Below are 21,380 nucleotides of genomic sequence, written 5' to 3'. Positions count from 1 at the left end.
TGTAGAGATGAGGTCTCACTGCCCAGGCGGGTCTCGAACCCGCGGGCTCAGGCAATCCACTCACCTCAGCCTCCCAAAGGCGCGGGATTACAGGCTGAGCCACTGAGCCCGGCTGACATTTCTTTTTCAACTGCAGATTCTGTAAGGCCTGATTCCTTTATATGTTTCAAGCCAAACATCCTACAGCAGAGTGACTGTCGCAGCAGTTATGAGTATTCAGTCATCTTTTATAAGGCCAGATATTAAAGAGATTTGGAAAGAAGTAAAATGTCACTTCTAAGTTTTTAAAAAACATATAGTTATTGTTTAAAAAGATATATTAATAAATATATATAGCCAGCTTATTATTTTTTTTGTTTTTGTTAGTTCACAAATACATTTTAAACAACTCAGTTTTAATTTTTATATGGTAAAAGCAATAGTTATAATCCACAGAAACAAAAGCTGCTTGGCATTCTTAGAAACTTTAAAGAACATATAAGAGATCCTGACCAGAAGGCTTAAGAGCCAAATGCTGGGAAGAACTGCTTTGCCTGGCCTGTTGTTTCTAGCTGGAATGGATCTTGCTGTCTTCCAAAGGTACCACCTCCATGGGAGTGTGTGTGGAAGTTCAGGGGGTCAGGGCACAGGAGGCAGAGGGCAAGGGGAGAGGCTGGTCACAGCAGGTGGCAAGTGTAGGCTGCAGCCCTCCTTTGACTGGAGGCTGAGAGGTGAGGCTTGTGCGGTCTCCCTTGGCTAGAGGCCTCAAAGTGAGACTTGTGTGGTCTCCTTGGCTGAAGTATGTGAGGTGAGACATGTGTGGCCCCCCTTGGCTGGAGGCCGTGAGGTGAGATTCCCGTTGTCCTAATGGCTTCCCATGGTTTGTACCTGCAGGTCCTGGCCCATCTGGCGCATCTTGGTCCACAGACCATCCTGGTTGACTGTGAGTTCGTGAATCTTTGTTTCAAGTTGGCAGCTTCTTTCCCCCTGGAAGGTGCACATTGCTTGCAACCTGTCTTTGTATCTGTTTAACTGCTTTTTAAGGAGTCTGCAAAGAGAACAGATTCACGTGGTTTGGAAGGGCACACTAACTACAGCTACGACAAGTTAGGGAGGATCCTAGAGAAGCCTGTGCCTCGGCTATTATCTGACACTGATCAGTCCTGTTTGGCACTGTTGTGCGTTGTGGACACAATTCCTCTGAGCATTTGTTGGCTTTCGAGGTGTTTCTGAAAGCTCACCAGGCACATGACAAGTCACTTTGGGCAGCATACCCCTACTGGCTCCTTAAATGATAATATTGACTTATCCCTTATCATTTTGTTCAGAAACACTCATTCAGAATGACAGTGTAGCCATTGTGGCTAAGCACCTGACACTCAACCAAGACCACAGAGGACGACAGTGGTGTAAGTCATGGGTTGTGGGTCTGTGTTGGCTTCTCTTTCCAATTAGTTGTTCATTGGTTTAAAAAGGAACTAAAAGATCAGGAGCAGTGGCTCGTGCCTGTAATCCCAGAACTTTGGGAAGCCATATGGGAGGAACTCTTGAGGTCAGGAATTTGAGACCAGCCTGGGCAACATAGCAAGACCCCGTTTCTACATTAAAAAAAGAACTAGCTGGGCATGGTGGTGTGTGCCTGTGGTTCCAGCTACTCGAGAAACTGAGATGGGAGGATCACTTGAGCCCAGGAGTTCAAGGCTACAGTGAGCTGTGATGGTGCCCCTGCACTTTAGCCTGGGTGATATAGCAAGACTCTGTCTCTTAAAAAACAAACAAACAAACAAACAAACAAACAAACAAAATGATGGTAGACCAATCAGCCTGGTGCCCTAGTAGAAAGTTACATGTTGCTGGAAAATATATAGTGATCTTTAGATGTAGGTAAAACACACATATACAAGATACACAATACACAAGATGTACACAAATCAATACTTCACTAAAAGTGCTTAACCAGATTCCAAGAAACAAAATTAGGCAACCAAAAATCAAAATGTAATATAATTAGCCAGGTGAGTTTTGTTATGCTTCATAGAGTCAAATCTTTTTACTGACACGTTGGATTCCAGTGGACCATGAGATTTCTCAACTTAAAGAATTTCTTCCAAATTAAAAAAAAAAAGAGTATAGTAACATCACTGTAGGATATTGCTCTGTGGTCTCCAGGGCAATGCTGTGGCATAGCCTCTGTGTTGGCATTGGCATTACTGCAGCTCCTACCTGCTTTCCACCTGCAGAGCATTCATGGACTCCCGAGCCCTGCACAGTTCACTCCTCATGCGGACCATGATCTAGAGAGGTAAGAAACACAGAAAACACTTTGTGGGTTTGAATTTAACCCAGATGCCTAAAAATCCACTGTAAGAGCAGGATGATGTTTTTTCAAAGGAATTCAACCTATTTCTGATAGTGACTGAGGTTTGGGTTTATATCCTTGCCCACCAAGGTAGATGCTCCTATGCTCAAAGTGCAGTTACACAATCTAATTCACACACACGATATATACGTATCTCCAAACTCATTGAGGTATATACACTAAATATGCACAGCTTTTTGACATGTCAATCATACCTCAGTAAAGTGGTTAAGAAAATAAATTAAACAGGAAAAACTTGCTCTATGTTAATGGATCTATGTTAATGAATATTCAAACAATGTTCCTCTGTAGATGAAATGAAAAGCAGCTAAGCTGAATAGGTAGCGATAAAACACATTCTGGCCAGGCACGGGGCTCATGCCTATAGCCCCAGCTACTCAGGAAGCTGAGGTGGGAGGATTGCTTGAGCCCAGGGGTTTGAGACTGCAATGAGCAATGATGGGGCCACTGCACTCTAGCTTGGGCAACAGAGGGAGACACTGTCTCAAATAAACAAACAAGCAAAAAACCCAAAGTGCATTTTAAAATAGTGAGATTTTTAGCAATACTAAAGGAAGCACCCACAACAATGAAAAAGATATATATTTATTTAAGTAAAAAGGAACGAGAACTTTCTTCACCTCTTATTATACATCAAAATAAAATCCAGATAGATTTAAAAGTGAAACATCAAGATAATCAAATCATGCTCAAATAAAATACAGTTAAAGAGTCATTTGATTTCTTAATAGGAAAAATTTTCCAAGCATAAAACTATGTAAGAAATTTCAAAGGAAAAGATTGATAATGTTTTCATAAGAATTGAACATGTCATATTCTAAGTAAGGTGAAAAGAAAGTAATTAGGAAGAAAGTTTTCCCATAGTCAAATTTAAAATATAAAAAGTTTAAACATATTGATAAATCAAACTGATACCTCCATAAAGATGGATGGAGGGCACTGACAGAAGGAAAAATTCGAAACTCTGTGAGGAAACGTTTCATTTCACTCTTAGTGAAATACAAAGAAAGGCAAATAAAATACATTCTGTTAATAAAATTAACAAAAATTTAAACATGGTAATAGTCAGCATTAGCAAGGATCATGTGAGAAAGGTGCTTACACCCACTGGGAGTATAATTTGGTATTTCTTTCTAAAAGGTAATTTAGTGATAAGTATGAAAAGCCTTAAAAATGTTCCCACTTTTCATTTTAGTGATTCTATTTTAGATATGTATTCAAAAGAAGTAATTGGGGAACCATGAACAATAAATACTGTGCAAGAATTTTAATAGCACATTTTAAAATTATAGTAAAAATTAGAAATAATCCAAACATCCAACAAGAGAAGGAAAAGGGAGTTAAAGAAATAATGTTATGCCTATTTAAATAAAAAAGTATATAACCATCAAGAGGTTTCTGAAGAATTTCAATGATCATGGAAAATGCTCACAATGTAACTTTCGCTGATGGAGAACTACATAATCAATACATTTTACAGTATGACCTAGGCTCATTTAAAAATGTTTACAGGGAGAGAAGCACAATAAATGTTAACAGTAGGCATGTAAGGGGTTGTTTACTATTTTAATTTTGTTCTTTTCCAAATTATCTATAATCAAATCAATATGCAACACCTTATAATTAGAGACAAAAACTTACCTTAACACATATATTCCTGGGTTTCTCTTGGGTCCTGGGACATCTGAATACTACCTCCCTCTCTGGGGCAGCTTGATGGGCCAATGACAGGATGGCCAGGTCCCTGTGCACTCATGGCAGCCTCTTTTGTTGGACTCACCTGACAGCATGGTCTGCCAACCTCAGTCTGTTGAGACTGAGGTATTCTTGGGGATGCATGTGCAGGCACAGGAGCTCCTGTGGCAGCTGTTCGCACTGATCCAGGTGGTCTTCCATCTGCAGGGACTCTAGGACTCTTGCACTGAAGGGAGGGCCTGCTGTCGAGTTTAATGAGAAAATTTACACTGTTTAATGATCAGGTATGACACTTGAGGAAAGCCTTCTTAGAAAATGTTAAGTCAGATGCTAAAGTCAGTGCCCCAAATAGCAGTGAAGAGGCCCAACCTTTTTCTCTGTGCTATTTTCCAGACATTTGAGTTGACAGAGAGCCAATTCACCAAATAATAGGAATGAAGATTTTACTTTCCCTCCTCCTTGACAACCTAGATGCAAGGGTGCAAAGACATTAAGAATGACGGCAGAAAACTTTCCCGGTCATCTTGTTCAGGTCAGATATCAGGGGTTCAAGTGCAGGTAAGGGTTTATTGGGTGATAGAATAGACCAGACTTTTTTAAGGTCAGGCATAATCTGGTTTATACAATTCCATTTAGTTTCATTTCTATATTCAAAAATGATTTCTAAAGCATCTAACCATCTTGAGTTACAGCGGAGAAAAGAAACAACCACAAAAAAGTAGACAACTCCCTGCTCACAGAGAGTTCACATTTAATGAGAAGACAAATGCACAATCTTTTGTGACATAATGTGATAATTTCTACAAGACGCAACAAGCATATAGGGAAAGAAGTGTTTGTTCTGTGGTATACTTAGTTACTTCACTAAGGGGTGGGCATTCAGGGCAAAAAAAAAAACAAACCAGGGTAACTCATAACTTCTTAGTGACATACTCCTTGTGTAGCACATTTTATCCAACTCCATCTGGGATAGTTTTCATACTGCAGGGTTGTTCCATTCTGTCTTAGTTTATGTAGATTGCTATAACAAAATCCCGTGAGCTGGGTGGCATAAACAACCGACACTTATTTCTCAGTTCTAGGGGAAGTTCAAGATCAGGGTCCTAGCAGGGTCACATGCGCACCATTTTCTGTATTCATACGTTTATAAACATCAACACACGTACTGACTTTTTTTTTGAGTCACAGTCTCACTCTCTCACCCAGGGCAGAGTGCAGTGGCATGATCATAACTTACTGCGGCTTCTACCTCCTGGGCTCAAGCGGTTCACCCACCTCAGCCTCCCAAGTAGCTGGGACTACAGGCATGCACCACAATGCCCAGCTAATTTTTGTTTTTTGTAGAGATGAAGTCTCTCTATGTTGCCTAGGCTGGCCTCAAACTCCTGAGTTCAAGTAATCCTCTTTCCTTGGCCTCCCAAAGTGCTGGGATTATAAGTGTGAGCCACCATGCCTGGCTCTGAATTTGTTTTTGAAAAAAAATGAGATACTCCTACACACATTATTCTGCCACTTGCTTTTCTCTGAAGTAGCAAAAGCCCGTTTGTTTAAGTGGATTCATTATGTTCTAATGTATGTTGGTATCATATATGTGTCAACATTTTTCTACCAGGGGACAATGCGGTTGTTATTGCCAATTTTCCAAGGCTACAATAAAATGGATCACTGGTTAAATCTCGTGTATATTTGATGTTAATAGATGCCACTTTTCTAAAGTTACCCCCTCCTCATGTGTACCACCTCCACTTGCTGCATGGCATTGCTCCTACAAGTCTCCCTTTTTGCACTAAATTACCAGTGTTTTCTCTCTAATAACTCATTTCCTGGAATAGGTGCACATGCTGATCCCTTCTTCATCATAACAAAATACTCTCTTAACTTTGTTTACTTAAACTGCCTCTAGTCTGACTTTTCTATGGCCACTGTCCTGTGATGCTCTTTGTAAGGTCATCAGTGATCTCTTCATGGCTGAATCCACACACGATCCAGCAGCAGCGTTTGACAGTGGGTCCCGTGCTCTTCTCCTTGAACACATCTTCACCTGTCTTCCAGGATCTCCCCTTGTTTTTCTACCCACCTACCCATCACTCTTTCTCAGTCTCCCTCACTGGCTTTCTTCTTCTCTCCAGCTTTGTATCATGAAGTGTCACAGGCCCAGTCCTCACTCCCCATTTCTATCTACACTCCCTCATTGGTGATCTCATACAATCTCATGGCTTTAAAAACCATATAGATGGCAACAACCTCCAGTTTACATCTCCAGTACAGACCCTTCTCCCAAATTCCAAGTATGAATAGTCAATTGCCTACTCATTACCTCCCATGGATGTCTCAGAGGCATCTCAACCTTAACGTGTCTCAAACTGCACTCCTAGTCTTCCCCCACAAGCTGGCTCCACCCATTACCTCTTCCAGCTCAGTTGATGATAACTGTTTCCTGCTTCCTATAGGGCCACCGTGACCATCTTATTTAGTACAAACACGAGAACAGGCACTCAGAGCTGAGGATGAGAATACAAATGCTATTCATTAGCCAAGTACACAAGGAAAACCAACAGGTGACAAAGTTGGCCATTTTAATTAAGTAGGAACAAGGTTGCATAATTTACTATCTATCTGAAAGAAAGCAAAGCTAGATTTTTGCTAAAATAAATTCCAAATGGGTTGACAATTTGAATTAAAAATTCTGAATGAAACATTGAAAGAAAATTTAGGGAAATGTTCACCTAGCGTTGCTTCTAACTCTCAACCCTTTGGCCTGCTCTCAATACAGCAACAGGGTGGCTGTTTTAAAGCTTAAGTTAGAACCTCTACTCTTGATCCTGCAAAGGTTCCCCAGAGTCAAAACCCAAGTCCTTACACTGGCCTTGCAGGCCCTCCAACACCCTCTACCTTCCTCCCAACTTCCCACCCTTCCCTGTCACTTGCCCCCTCTTTCTGCAGCCTTGCAGATTCCTGCTGTCCTCTGGGCCTACAGGTGAGCTCTAGTTGGTGCTGGGGACCTCCCCGCTCTCCTCAGGTGTCTGTGTGACTTAGTCCCTCACCTCCTTCAAGCCTTTGTTGGAAGTTTTAAGTACTAAAGATTTAAAAAAAAAGGAGAGCCAGAAGAGAAAAGTGAGGACTTAGTAGAAACTTAGGTGACAAATTTAAATTGGAGGACCACAGTGAGAGGTGACACTGGACTGAAACCAGTGTAGTAGCCAACAAGATTTGCTGATGAGTGGAGTTGTCTCAACACACTCACGAGTTGGATGTTAGAAGTTATGAGCATGAGTGAAACCAGATTTCTTGGTAGAGCTTTCGGCCAAGGGGGAGGACAGGCAGCAGTCAGATAGTCACACAGAGAAATGTGTAATTACAAACTGACAAATCTTAAATGATGGGAAGGGGACATTAAATTGGACTTCGTCTTATGGGGGCAGAATCAGGGCTGGGCTGTGGAGATTGCAGAAGAAGGGTAAGGCTGGGAGGTGAGCTTGGTAGACCAAGCGTGCAGTGACTTCTGTCGTGTTCCAGCTTTCTGATTTTGAACAATGAGAAGACAGTGCTTAAGAACAATGAGAAGACAGTGGGGGGTGGAAAGGGATGGGGGGACGAGATAAAGGAGGGTCTGGGGGTTTGGGGAAGATGAGTGGGTGCTGAAGACGTGCAAAAGATCAGCCATCTTCAGTGGTCAAAAAGAAATGCCCGTGGGAGTTGGGTCTCTGTGTCCTGCCTATGATAGTATAGGAATTTAGGCAAGACTCAAGCACTTATTGACCTGTTTATTGTTACTCTCATAGTGAAAGGCGAATGACTGGCTTGAAGAATAATGATAAACTGGCATCTGATTTCTTTGTTTTTATTTTTAAATTTAATTTATTTGTGCTATATTAAAGGTATACACCAAGATGATATCAAGATTCTCTAGCTTTAATTATTGGTATTTGTAAACAACCTGCTAAATACGTGTGACACAGGATAATAAATGGTGTCAAACTGTGAGGTCATTATGTACTCTATCTTTTAAGGAGCTGTAAAAATGTACTTAAATTACAGCAAACTATAGAGTAGCAACAAAATGGTCACAGAAATAGGGGTCTGGGATTGAATTGGAAATCTGCTGGTACATGTCTGAGAAAAAGATTAGAGAGTTTACAAAAGAAATTAATAAATGAATACTAGTCTGATTTAAATGATCTATTCTTATAGTCCCAGTAGGCAAAATGCAAGTGAACATATCTTTTTTCTCTCTCAAAAATATAATGATCATACACCAAAAGAAACAGCATCTCTTTCCTTTACCTTCTACTATTTTAGAAGTGGTTACTTCAAAAATTAAGGTCATGAAGACTTTAAAAGTCATGCTTAGGGTGGTGGTCAGGTAGGTTACAGTGATTTTAAACACTGGGGTGGTTGGAGGGCCCTGGGAGCACACTTGGGCATTCTGAATTTTTAGAATTAACAAAGCTCACAATTTTTGACTCAGTGATTTTACCTGAATGAGTATATCTTAATAACATCATAAAAGTATGCTGAAAGACACATGTATTGGTATGTCAACTATAGAATTTTGAGGGCAAAATTTGAAAATAACTAATATGTACAACGATAAGAGATTGCTTGTGAATTGTGGCACTTCCCAATAAGGATGAGAGTAAGACTATTAAAAGTGATGTTCTGGAAATAAGTAACACAGGACGTGCTCTCCATTTAATGTGAATGAAAAGAAGAATGAAACACTGTATCTGTAGCATAATCCCTGTTCTGTTAGCACTGAAATGTGACTAGTAACCATCTGTGAGTGGTAGAAAGCTGAGTGTCTTTCTTTCCCTTTCTTAAAAAAAAAAGTAAAATATTTATTCTGAATTAGGCTTTCAAAAACAAACCAGCAAAGGACTAGGAATATGAAACAATGCTATCTAAATATTCTAATAATAAGAATCTGTTGTGTCTTTCTGACACCTTTAGCTGTAGAAATAACCCTAAAGGATTGATGGGTCACTACATGGCATGTTGCCTCTTAGTTCTTTAAAGTTAAAGGCATTTCTAGTGGGAGAAAAGGTCTCAAGTCCCTCCCCAGCCACCGCCAGCTTCTGCAGGATCATTCTCACTAATAAGACTGGGGTTGACTGGGTGAGCCAACACCCAGGGCTCTGAGACTGTCACACATATACACTCACCTGGCCGGCGCAGGGTTAGCCATGCTCTTCAGGGTCACCTGGTCCAGCAGCCTCTGCCTTCTGGTAGCTTCCTTCCTCCTGCAGTGTCCCTGGAGCAGGTTGTTTCTGAGGGTCCTAAAGACAAGCTTTGCATTCTCCTTTGCTGACATCTTGTTGAAAGAGTCAACACGAGAAAGGGTGTCAATCAGTCTAAACAGAGTCTTCTTTCCTTATATGGGTGGCATGGCCACCATAAACATTCTTGGAATTTTTTTCTGTTAAGCTCCCCCCCCCAAAAAAAACTGATGTCCTTGCTCCCTGAATTTCTTCACACTCTCTCCATGTGAACATACATGTGGCATGAGTCTCCAAATTAAACACCTCAACTCCTTCACGCATTCTTTTCCCTAGAAGGCTCAGGCCATTTGGAATTCTAAAGCTATATGTAGACGAGAGGGGACTAAGCCATGGTGCTCATACTGGGCTGTGGATTCCCCTGAGAACTGGATGAAAACTTATGAAAAATACTGAGACATGAAATTCTGTATGCAATTTCAGGGAATTCACGAACCACCTGAGGTGCTTCTAACCCAGGTAAGAGCCTCTGCCAAAAGGAAACAAGGAATGAGAGGCTTCATTGTAAAATTTTCAGCACTTGAAATTTGAAGAGTGATGGTGAAGTGACGACATGATGTCACTCTAACATAGATAAGCTCCAGCTTTCAGACAGGAAGATGGTTCACAGGTCTACATTCCTGAAGACCTGGGTCAACGCAGGTTAGTAAGGCAACATCCACTGGAAATTACTGGACAAGACCCAGGCACTTAGTTTTGTGGTCCACTCATGCTAAAGAAAGAATGAGAGAAAATTGTCCTTGACAAAGAGTTAGTCCACATCCTTCACCATGTGGTACTCGAGGGGGTTACCATCTGCATGGAGAAACAGATTCAGAAGAACTTAGTGATGAAAAGAAAATGTTCTTTCTGTGAAAAATTAAAATTGCTTTTTAAAAAAAATGTACTATCTCATTTTTCTTTCTACTTAGCAAGAATGAATTCTTTTGCTGGGTATTTATAATTTTCTTTAAGAAAACAGTTGAAAGGTAGTTGTGAAGTTTTAGCTATATATTCTTTCAGTCAAAACTGAGATAATAATCTTTCTTTTTTCCTAAAGAAAAAAAGTATTTAAAATTTAGGGCTTTGGAAAACATATGCTTTTTAAAAAAAGTTTCCAAAAATACACTAACAACTAGAAGCTTTGGTGCATTATTTTTACCAAATCACAATCCTGTTCTTTTCCACTCATACCCATTTCCAGTGTTCCCCCCAACTCCTCACAGATATTTTTTCAGTAGAGTATGGAATTAACGGCTTTAGACTGGACTCTGCTTGGCCTTTCCTTGTATCCAAAAGTTTTTATTAAAATCTACAATGTGGCTGGGTGCAATGGTTCATGTTTGTAGTCCCAACTACTTCGGAGGCTGAGGCAGAAGGATTGACTGAGTCCAGGAGGTCGAGGTCGTGCTGAGCTTCGATCATGCCACTGCACTCCAGACTGGGTAACAGAGTGAGATTGTAATTCTAAATCAGAAGGAGGAAGAGGAGGAGGAGGACGAGGAGGAGGAGGAGGAGGAGGAGGAGGAGGAGGAGGAGGAGGAGAAGAAGAAGAAGAAGAAGAAGAAGAAGAAAGAAAAAGCCTAAGAAAGCTTATGTTATTGAGACTTACTTAAAGTTGAGTGTGCCACTTGCTTAGTCTTGAATTTGAGAATGTTTTCTGACAGCTACAGTTCATACTGACTTGACCAGTGAGTCCCTTAGTGTGTTACATTAGACGTTACCTGAACACAGTGTTCAACCACAGGGTGAGACTTCTGGTGGGACTTGCTGTGAAGACCAGACAAGAAACACACCTGGCAGATGTCAAAGTTGAGACACTTCAGACAGCGGTATCTGCCAATTACAATAGAAGTGTAGCTTATGTTACTAGTTGGTGAGTCTTTAAACGAAAGAATGTACCAGTGGAGAATGATCACCCCAAAACATATAGAAGATGTCTGAGCTATCAAGGAAGCATGAAGCTTCTCCTAACTTTATAGGACTATTAAATGACTCTTATATACTTATTTAATCAAATAAATCTTCATGTGATAGCATTTTTACATGGCTTTATACTAATGCCATGTAAACTATGGTACTGAAGTCTGATGTATCCCCTAGTGCCAAGTGCCTTTTGTACATAGGGGACTGAGGAGACAGAATCAGAGAGTTGGGCTACCAACCTGAGGATGAGCTGTGAGGTCTGAGCCATGGACTGCACAGTGCACGATGCATTCACATATTGACAACTTCTAAAAGCAGATGTCAATAAAATCAAATTTGGGTTTTTCTTTAAAATTTGCAAGGTATGATAATATTGGAACTCCATTCCTGCTTGGTGCTGGGAGAAGATTAAGCCATAGATAAGGAATTTAAAAACAAGCTCTTGTCATTTTCTAAGAGTTTCGTTCTTTCTGGAGGAAAGAACGAAAGTGGAGCTGGGAACCTGCACAGTACACTTCTTGGCATGTCCACACTGGAGGGTCTCTTTCACAAATGCTACAGCTAAACTCTCCTTGTGGCCAGAAGCAGAAGAGAGGCTCTGGAGACACTCTAGGAGGAGGGGGTCTTAAAACACCCTGAAGACACTGTGACACTGAGGAGGCCTGGTGAGTCCAGCCATCAGGAGCCAGTAGCTTTAAGGGTGTCTGAGTAGGATCATGTTGTTTATCTGTAAAGTGTCATGGAAGTGTACATTTTCCCCAATACTATAATTCTCTTCTCTGACTGCAGTGGGTGTGGCACAAAGCTTTGTCTTCTCAATGGTGACAGCTGACCAGGACCCAGTGGTAGCAACTCCTTTTAGCCTGGACATGGACACGTATGCTGGCCACAGCCCCCACCCAGCCAACTTTCCTCATCTGTATTACTCATCTTTCCTTGTAAACCTCTGACCTTTTAACCTGTCATAAAAGTTACCATAAAAGAAATATGAAACAAGTATGATGCTCTCCGAATTTCCTATCTTTCCACAAAATTTTGACTTGGAAGCTTGAGGTAATCACTAGCAAAATTAGGTGCTGTGTGATTAAGTGCCAAATGAAAGGCATGAAAATTAAGCTAGGAATGGAGAGAAGAAGGGTCCCGTGGACTGGCATGGTCTGAAAGGTTTTCCTGGAGCAAGTGAGACTCATGACATATGAAAGACTGGGCCAGAGGTGACAGCAATGAAACCTAGGCAGGAAGAAGAAGAGGAAGGGAGTGGTGGGGACTGGGAGGAGCACGAAGGGTTTAGAGGGCATCAAACCCATCAGACCCACTGACAGCCCTGAAGAGCAGAGGGGGACACATGGACAGCTTCTGAGACCAATGGTGGAAGGTCTTGACAGTCTGACAAAAATCACTTGGAGGCAGAGCAAGAGATGTAAAGTCCTTGAGATCAGTCCTCAGCAGCTCTGCTCATGGCAGCGCTTCCAACTCTGAGTCCCCAGTAGGAGGCCACATGAAATGTGAAGTGACAATGGTGGCAGCTGACATCTGGGCACTTTCCAGGGAGGAGAGCACTTGAGTCAACTCAGTTAATGCCCATGAGACTTCTTTCAGGTGTTCTCACTATCACCCTCATTTTACAGTCAAGGAAGCTGGATCAAAGATAGTTTAAGTGCACAAAGTTCCATATCACTTGGTAAGTGGCAGGAGCAGATGTCAAGCCTGGTTGCCATCTGAATAGAGCCCGCTAGACCCGACCGCTGAGCAGGCGCTTGAGTCAGGACTCTCATGCCACAATCACTCCTCACAGCATGCACGGCAGTGTTTCAATGAATGTTCATTGAATGAAGTTGAATGAATGACTTCGTTTCTTCAACACGAAAAATGGGACTGGTAAACCCAATCTTCCTGGCCTTGCAAAATGTTTACAAAACTTTGGAAATAGTTCAACACTCATGAATTGAAAGGCATTCCCTTTTCAAGGAAACATACAACATGACAAATTATTCTTTTTTTTTAATGAGGAATATTCCCTGGGCAACATCACAGAGCAGAGCCAGTCAATGCGACACCCATCACTGAGGTGGGCATGCGACTTTTGCAGCAGTCTGATAGAAAAGCCAGTCACTAGGGAAAGCATTACAAAAGATAGCCAGTCCCTGGTGCACCAATTAGGAGGCAGACAAGTCACTGAAGAAGGTTAGTCACTGAGAAACCAACCACAGAAGATGGCTAATCCCTGGAGCACACATCACAGAGGGGTGCTAATCCCTGGGACTCTCATCACAAAGGAGAAACAGTCAGACCTGCAGCCATCACATAGGATGGCGAGTTACCCATTCCAAGGGAGGGCCAGTCAATGAAGCACCCAACCATACCGGAAGAGGGTCCGTCACTGAAGTACCCATCACGGAGACGTGACAGTCACAACAGCACCAAACTCAGAGGAGGACCAGTCACTGGGACTCCCATTAGAAGAAAGGCCAGTCACTGGGGAAAAAATCATAGAGGAGCATGAGTCACTGATGCACCCAAAACAGAGGATAGCGAATCACTAAAGGAACCATCCAAAGGAGGCAAGACACTGGAGCACCCATTAGGAGGGTCAGTCTCTGGGGAACTGACCACAGAGAAGGACCAGTCGCTGAGTAACCCATCACAGAGGAGGCCCAACACTGAGGCACTCATCACAGAGGAGGACCAGTCACTAAAGCATCCAATAGGAGGCCAGTCAGTAACTGAGAAACCAATCACAAAGGAGGTCCAGTCACTAGGTAACCCATCACAGAGGAGGTCTGGTCACTGTGGCACCCATTACAGAGAAAGAATAGTCACTGGGACGCCATCACAGAGGAAAGCCAGTGAATGAAGCACAATTCACAGAGGAGGGCCAGTCACTGTGACCCCATCAGAGAGGTGGGACAGTCACTTTGTCACTCATTCCATAGGAAAGCCAGTCACCAGGGCATTTAGCATAGAGAAAAGTCAGTCTCAGGGGTACCAATTAGAAGGACATGTCACTGAGGCACAATAACAAAGGAAGGACCGTCACTGAGAAAATCATCACAGAAGAATATCTAGTCACAGGGGCACCAATCGCAGAGGAGTGCTATTCCCTGAGGCTCCCGTCAGAGAAGGAGGAACAGTTAAAGATTCACCCATCATATAGGATGGCAGGACACTGGGGTACCCATCCCTGAGTTGGGCCAGACACTGAGGCATCCATTTCAGAGGAAAGCCAGTCACTGAGGCACCATCACGGAGGTGGACTAGTCATTGAGTCATCGTTCCCAGTTGAGGGTCAGTGACTGGGGCATTCATTAGAAGGAAGGCCAGTCATTAGAAGGAGGGTCAGTCAAGCTGGACTCAGTGGCTCAGCCTGTAGTCCCGCGCCTTTGGGAGGCTGAGGTGAATGGATTGCCTGAGCCCGCGGGTTCGAGACCCGCCTGGGCAGCGAGACCTCATCTCTACAATAAATCAAAAAATTAGCCAGGCATGGTAGCACGTGCCTGTAATTCTGGCTACTCAGAAGGCTGAGGCGGAAGGATCGCCAGAGCCCAGCAGGTCGAGGCTGCAGTGGCCGGGAGCAGCCACTGTACTTCAGTCGGGGCGACAGGGTGAGACTCCAACTCAAAAAAAAAAAAAAAGGAAGCCAGGCTGGGTGGCTGCTGGGGACCAGCTCCAGCCGGGTTCAGAGTACCCCAAAGGTGGAGATGGCATCGGCGATTGGGGGGAAGAAGAGAGAAAGAGAGAGAGAAAGAAAGAGACTGGACTCCGGTCTAGTGCAGAAGCGATGTGTTGATAAATTATTTTTATAAGGATTATTTGATAAGCTGATCTTGCTGGCTGTTCTGTCAAGCATTACCATATGGCTGGCTTGTCTGGGACAATATGTTGACCCTGTCCTTGAACTCTGTGCTCCTCTGTGATCTAAAACTACCTTTGGTGCGTGAGAAAGGGGTGCCTCATGGGTCATGAGCTTAGATTATCCAAGGCAATTTTTAATACATGCAGAAGGTTAAAGCTAATAGAGGCATCCTTTGATCTATCTCTCCTTATTCTGTCATAAGAAATTTTGGTCCAGAGAGGTTACAAGCCTTGCCCAGGTCACCCAGTTCTGTGTATATGACAGCTGTTCATCTCCCTGGATGTCTAGGAGGAAAGACAGCTCACACGGAGGCATTCTAAGAGTCTGAGTCCCATTCTAACAGACAGGGACATATTCTAAGATCCCAAGTGTGGCGCTTCTTGCCTTGGCTATTTTTTAGGTGACTTGAATGACTTTGAATAAGCCACTCAAACTCTTTGAGACTTGAGTGAGTTTGAGTAAGTCACTCAAACTCTTTGAGACTCACTTTTGGTCTTTTATAGAATAGGGATAATATCTGCTTTATGTTACATACAATAATTTTGAAAAAATATTTTAATGTGAAGTTTTGTTTTATATCATTGCAGATCAGGTACATTGGTTCTATGCCTGACCTTGTGCAGGGCTTGTAGAGACCCCTGAACTAATGCTTGCTGGCTCAGTGGTGATAATGTGCAATGGTAGTAATATGCACATGGCATGGTAAGTCACATTCAGTTTCCTCCACTGCCCCGTACAAAGAATATGTGTTCATGTTGTGTGGAGATTTCCTTGGTCCTGCTTGCTTGGTTTCCATGAGTCCTGTCTACTTATACGTTTTCTTGTTTAAAGCTCAGTCATTTGCAGAGTTTTCATGAGTGAAGTGTCACTGTGCCTTACAGAGTCTCTGCAAACCCAATCCATTTTCTCAGCAAAATTGAAACTGGATTTCCATCTGTATAGTGTACCCAGTAATCTAATTTATGTCTGTGGGAGCATATTTAAACTGTGGGCTGGTTAAGGCTAGGCTGTATGGGAAGTGGGGAACAACAGAGACAAGACTCAGCCCTGGAGCCCCCTGGCCACTCCTCCTTCTGGGCACACAGTGTTGACTTTATCCTGGGTGTCCCAGTGCTGTGGACCCTCTGCATCTGCAGCCTCACACTTGGGTTCCTTGTCATGAACAATGGGGCCTTCCACACCTGGCCAGGACCTGGTAGCTTCTTTCCCTCCTCCCAATTCCTTAATAAGAACTCTAACTTTACTTCCCTACTGTTTCATTGATGAGAGATGCACAGCACCCTTCTCTAAGGTGGGATTCTGACTCATCCTCACAGCTGTGGCAAGACCTGTACCCCCCCACCTCAGAAGTCAGTGCTCACACCACCCTGTGCTCTGGGTGGAGAGGGTGCCATCCCAAGCTGCTCTTACAACCACAGTTACTCCTTTGGGTCTGAGACTTTGTTCGCATCTATGCAGAAAGTAGTGCAGTATTGGTGTCTCAGAGCAGGGCTTGGAGTTGAGGTCATAGGCCCAGCCACCTGAGGATGCTGGGAACATAAGGAAGTTGTTTAACTTCTCTACAAACTGGGGCTAACGGTGCCACCTTGTGTGTAGGCTTATAACATGTTAAATGAAACGACCCGTGTGAACCACTATTAGCATTTACTCAACATTAAAAAAAGACATTATTATTATTATTATTCATGGCTCCAAAATATTTAAGACGCTTTTTGGGGAACAATAGTCAATATCCCCCTCGCACAGCACACTTCTTGGCATGTCCACACTGGGGGGTCTGCTAGTCAGAGTACGTGTCTGTGAAGAAAAGTAATAGTCCGTCAATTATAGAAGATGACATCTATTACCAACCAGGATGCCCCAGACTGGGAATTATTGAGCCAAAAAAGTCAGTGGAGCCAGGATGTGTGAGGAGACCTCAGAAAGAACTGGAAGAGATGCAGCTTCAATGCTAGGCCCTGTGGAGAATGCCTGGAGGGATGGGGCCACATGACTGGGACAATACCTCAGCCCCGTGATGGGGAAGGTCCTGCAGACCCTGCATCGGGCAGGGTGGGTCACTGTGGCTGCAGCAGACAAGCGGTGGCAGGTTGGGAGCCACAAGAGGATGAGGGGCTCAGACTGTACCCATGACAAGAACTTCTCTTCCTTGATTGCTGGGCTCAGTACCTGGAAGACAATGCATGCTGCCGCTGTCCTGAGACATTTCTATTGCCTCTGCCGACTTGATCTGCCCCCTCCACTGAGGAAGCTCATCCTGTGAGCCAGGGCCATTCTGCTTCCCAACTTGGCTGTCAGGGTGCCGTGGGGAGCAGTGGCAGGTCTGTGGATGAAGCAGTCAGCAAACTGCACCCCCGCCAGCTCCAGGGCCAATTGCAAGACTCACCCCAAGGAAGCAGCTGCGCATAGCACTGTCCACTGAGCATAGGGAGTGGCACTCCCCCACCACCATAGGGATCTGCAAGAGGCAACCTTGGGTCAGGTGTCAGAAGATATATATTTACACAATGGAATATTATGCAGCCATAAAGAAGGACAAATATATGGACTTTGTAGTAAACTGGATGGATTTGGAGTCGATCCTACTCAGTGATTTATCACAAAAACAAAGAAATGAGTTCCATATGTTCTCACTCATAAGGTGACCTTGAACAATTATAATGCCATAAGAAAGTAATTGGCAGTAGCGGAAAACCGTCAGGGGAAGGGGGGGTGGGACTGGCAGTTAGGGAAAACTGCTAGGGCAGGGAGGGGCATACCTCATCAACAAGGGTACCAGCATGATCAATATTTGTATACCTAACCCTGAATTGTACCCTACATCTTTATAATAAATAAATTAATTAATTAATAAAAAAGAAGAAGAAACGGGAACCTGAGACCCCGGGGTCAGCAGCCCAAGGAATGTGAGCATGACCTGAAGCCAGGGGGCAGCAGGAGAGAATGTAGGTGTGTATGATGTCTGGGTTAAGATGAATATACGGGAAGCAGAAGGGTGAGGGGAGAAGATCCGGCCATGGGGGTAAGGAGGCTGCTTCCTTCTGTGGGTGCATGTCTTATAATCTGGAATCTTTGTAAACTCTCCTACTCTTGCTCCTTCGTGAAATGCAGATCATGGTGACACCATCTTGAAGCTTACAGAGGCTTAAGGAAAGCCCTTCTGAACAGTTTCCTATCGTGTCATTTTAACAAATGTCAGGTTCTGGGGTAGAGTGGTAATCATTCCTGCCTGTTTAAAGCAAAGGGCAAAAGGAAACAAAATCAATTTCAGAGACAACTGCACCCCAAGTTCACTGCTGCACCATCCACAACAGCTGAGATGAGAAAGCAACCTATGTGTTCCTCAACAGACAGAAGGATTTTTAATGTTGTAGACATACGCAACGGAGTACTACTTAGCCTTAAAAAAAAGAGGGAATCCTGTCATCTGCTTCAGCATTGATGAGCCTGGGGGATGTTAAGTGAGATCAATCTGGCAGAGAGAGACAAATACTGCAAGATCTCACTTATATGTGGGAGCTAAAACTGTCAAACCAGGGAAGGAAAGCATATTCTGTGTGTGCCGGGCCTAGAGGTTCAGGAAAGTGAGGGGCTGTCAGTTAAAAGGCATAAACTTCTAGTTATAAGATGTGTTGGGTATGTAGCACACAGCATGATGACTATAGCTACAACGTTGTATCATTTGCTTGAAATTTGATACAGATCAGGTAAGTGTCCTCAAATCCCTGTTCCCACAAAATGGTAGTTACAGGTGGTGATGGATGTGTCAATTAATTAGATTGTGGTAATAATTACATAATGTAAATGAATGCCAAATATTCATGCTATATACCTTGAATATATACTATTTCTAATTACCAGTTAAATATTTTAAAAGCTAAATTAAAAAAGGAGTGATTGAGATTTGATATTTTGCTCAAGAACAGAAGAGCAAGTTGGCTGCAGATATTGGCTTTATCCAATACATAAATGGCCAGTGACGGGTGTTGGGCATGGGGGTGACATTTGCCTTTGTGAAAGGTTACTGGCTGCAGTGTGGAAGAGGAGTTAGGGAAGGGGAGGCTGGAGTTGGAACTAGTTAGCTGGCAATGATGCCAGGTGAATCTGAAGGTACTGGGCCTCTACTCAGGTAATAGAAGAGGATGTAGAGAGGGAGACAGAGAGAAGCCATATAAAGGTGCAATAAACACTGTAAACACCAGATTCTGTAGATTAGATGTGGCTAGTTGATGAAGACAAGTGTGGAATTCTTAAGTATTAGGGTCTACCTGCTGAAGATCTGTGAGCAGGCTTCTCAAAGCCCGGCGAGTCATGCGTGCCCCGAAATTGTGACCTCCCCAGCTGCCTCCTGCGTAGAGCTGAAAAAGAGCTGGACACATGGGGAAAGAAGTCTTTAAATAAAATACTTACTATGTGCCTTTGAGGACTACGTGCTCTGACGTGACAGGCTGTAGCAATGAAGGGGGATGGGGAGAGGACATTCTTGATTATTAGCTCTCTGTATTGGAGGCCTCCAAGCTAGATAATCCAATGAAGCTCATTTACATTCACCGCGGGAATCCTGCACACCTGTGAAGACCACAGGGTGGTAAGTGGAGATGGGAGGTTTCCCACTCTCTAAAACTGTGAGAATTACTGGTGTCTTGATAATCCTAAACAAATAAAAATCAAGACCAACCAAGACATGAGCAAATAGGAGTCGTAAATCTCAAGCAATTCCAGGTTCTCCCATCTTAACCATTGTCTTCCCTGAACATGCTTGCTGAACAGGAACCACAGGTGGCAGGGGAGGAGAAGATGGCAGGCTGGGCTGGGGTCATGCACTGCAGGACACACAGACCCTTTGTGTTACCTCTGTATTTTGTAAGTGGGCTGTCCCCCGAGAGGGCTAGCAGGGCAGCAGCTGCAGGCACAAGCCGAAGAAAGCCAGTTCCTGTGCTGCTGACAACAAAACATAGACACGCATGGGCAGGTCAGGTTACCCTCGGTGTAGGGGTTAGAGACACTGAACTATATTCATGGGCGTTTCTGACAGGGTGCTGTAAGTTCCAGCTTTTCACAGCCTCTTATCTGTTACCCAGAACTTAGCAGGACAGAATGCCGAGTTAACATGTTCCACCATTCGTTCATTCATTCATTCCTAGAGTATTTGCTGGGTGTTTCCTCTGTGCTGAGTACTGCACCAAGCCTGGGGATATCCTGTATCCTACGGCCAGGGAGCCTCATTCTTAGGCCTCATCTGCCTGGAAACCAAACAGAGACAAGAATCTTGGCAGGCAAGGAGCAAATATTTATGCAAAAATAAAATCCCACCCATTCATAGGCTCATCCAGAGCCTGATTGCCTCTCACTCACTCATTAGTCCAGGCAGGAGGACTGCTGGTGGCTTGGGTGGCAGGAATGATGGTTGGAAGCTTAATGTTTAAGGAGGTAGAATCGTGAAAAAAATGCCTTGAGAATGTGTTTATATATTCTTGGTGAAACTAAAAAATAACTAATAAACTAGGAAAGAAGACATCTGCAAGAAGTTGCCCAGTGGTAGAGACTTGCCTTCATGGGGGAGGTGGACTGATGGGTCGTGCTGGCTTTCCTCTTTACTCTGTTTCTCTACTTTCCAAATGTCTGTATTCACTGCAATTTTTTTTTTTTTGGTGATTTTTAAAAAGTTCATTCTAAAGGATGAGTCAAGACTATACGAGGCAGGCCAAATTGGGGTGGATCAGAGGGATGTAAACCCCATAGTTTAGTGACACACACACATACACACACGCAGAACTATTCATTCCAGGGCACACATGAGCAACCCTTGGACATGTTCTACACTGGTTTATAGGCTAGCCATCTGCACACAGGTGAGTCAGCCTTATTCTAATTTAAAAAACAAAGCAAAGTGATCATGGAGAACAAAGAAGTGAGCAAAGAAAGAAGCTGTTGGTGACTCAGGGGTGGAGTGTGGTTTTCCACATATACAAGGGGGACTCAAAAAATCCGGAATTTATTTATAGAAAATTAGGTACTTATTCTCACATGCTTAAACTTTAGTCACCTTCAAGGTACTCTCTGTTTGATGCAATACACCTATCAAGATACTTTTTTTCACTGCTCAAAACAATTTTTGAGTTCATCAATTTTTATGCCTTTTTTTAGTGTTTCTGGTTTTTGTGTCACCTCTTCCACATCAGCAAAATGCTTCCCTTTCAGAACTTTTCTTCATCCAGGGAAACAAAAAAATGTCACTTGGGGCAAGATTGGGGAATAGGGAGGGTGGGGCATGGGGGTCATACCATTTTTG

At 43.3% G+C, this 21,380-nt stretch overlaps 1 protein-coding gene across 1 annotated transcript in view; it reads right to left on the bottom strand.

Moving 5' to 3' along the window:
- DYTN (dystrotelin) overlaps positions 1-21,380 on the bottom strand; it is a 50,296-nt gene that overhangs the window by 19,388 nt on the left and 9,528 nt on the right. The window contains exons 4-10 of the mRNA XM_008056147.1: positions 19,941-20,026; positions 19,357-19,457; positions 17,475-17,546; positions 17,094-17,257; positions 11,034-11,145; positions 9,217-9,365; positions 868-1,027 (exon numbers count right to left, since the gene is read on the bottom strand). Coding sequence (XP_008054338.1) covers positions 868-1,027; positions 9,217-9,365; positions 11,034-11,145; positions 17,094-17,257; positions 17,475-17,546; positions 19,357-19,457; positions 19,941-20,026 — 844 coding nt within the window. The remainder of the gene's footprint in view (positions 1-867; positions 1,028-9,216; positions 9,366-11,033; positions 11,146-17,093; positions 17,258-17,474; positions 17,547-19,356; positions 19,458-19,940; positions 20,027-21,380) is intronic.

Source organism: Carlito syrichta, unplaced genomic scaffold (genome assembly GCF_000164805.1).
Source record: "Carlito syrichta isolate Samal-C Ts95f unplaced genomic scaffold, Tarsius_syrichta-2.0.1 Scaffold302257, whole genome shotgun sequence".
NCBI classification, from domain to species: Eukaryota; Metazoa; Chordata; class Mammalia; order Primates; family Tarsiidae; genus Carlito; species Carlito syrichta.
Note: the sequence above shows the minus strand (reverse complement) of the source record. Positions and strands in the feature narration are given on the sequence as shown.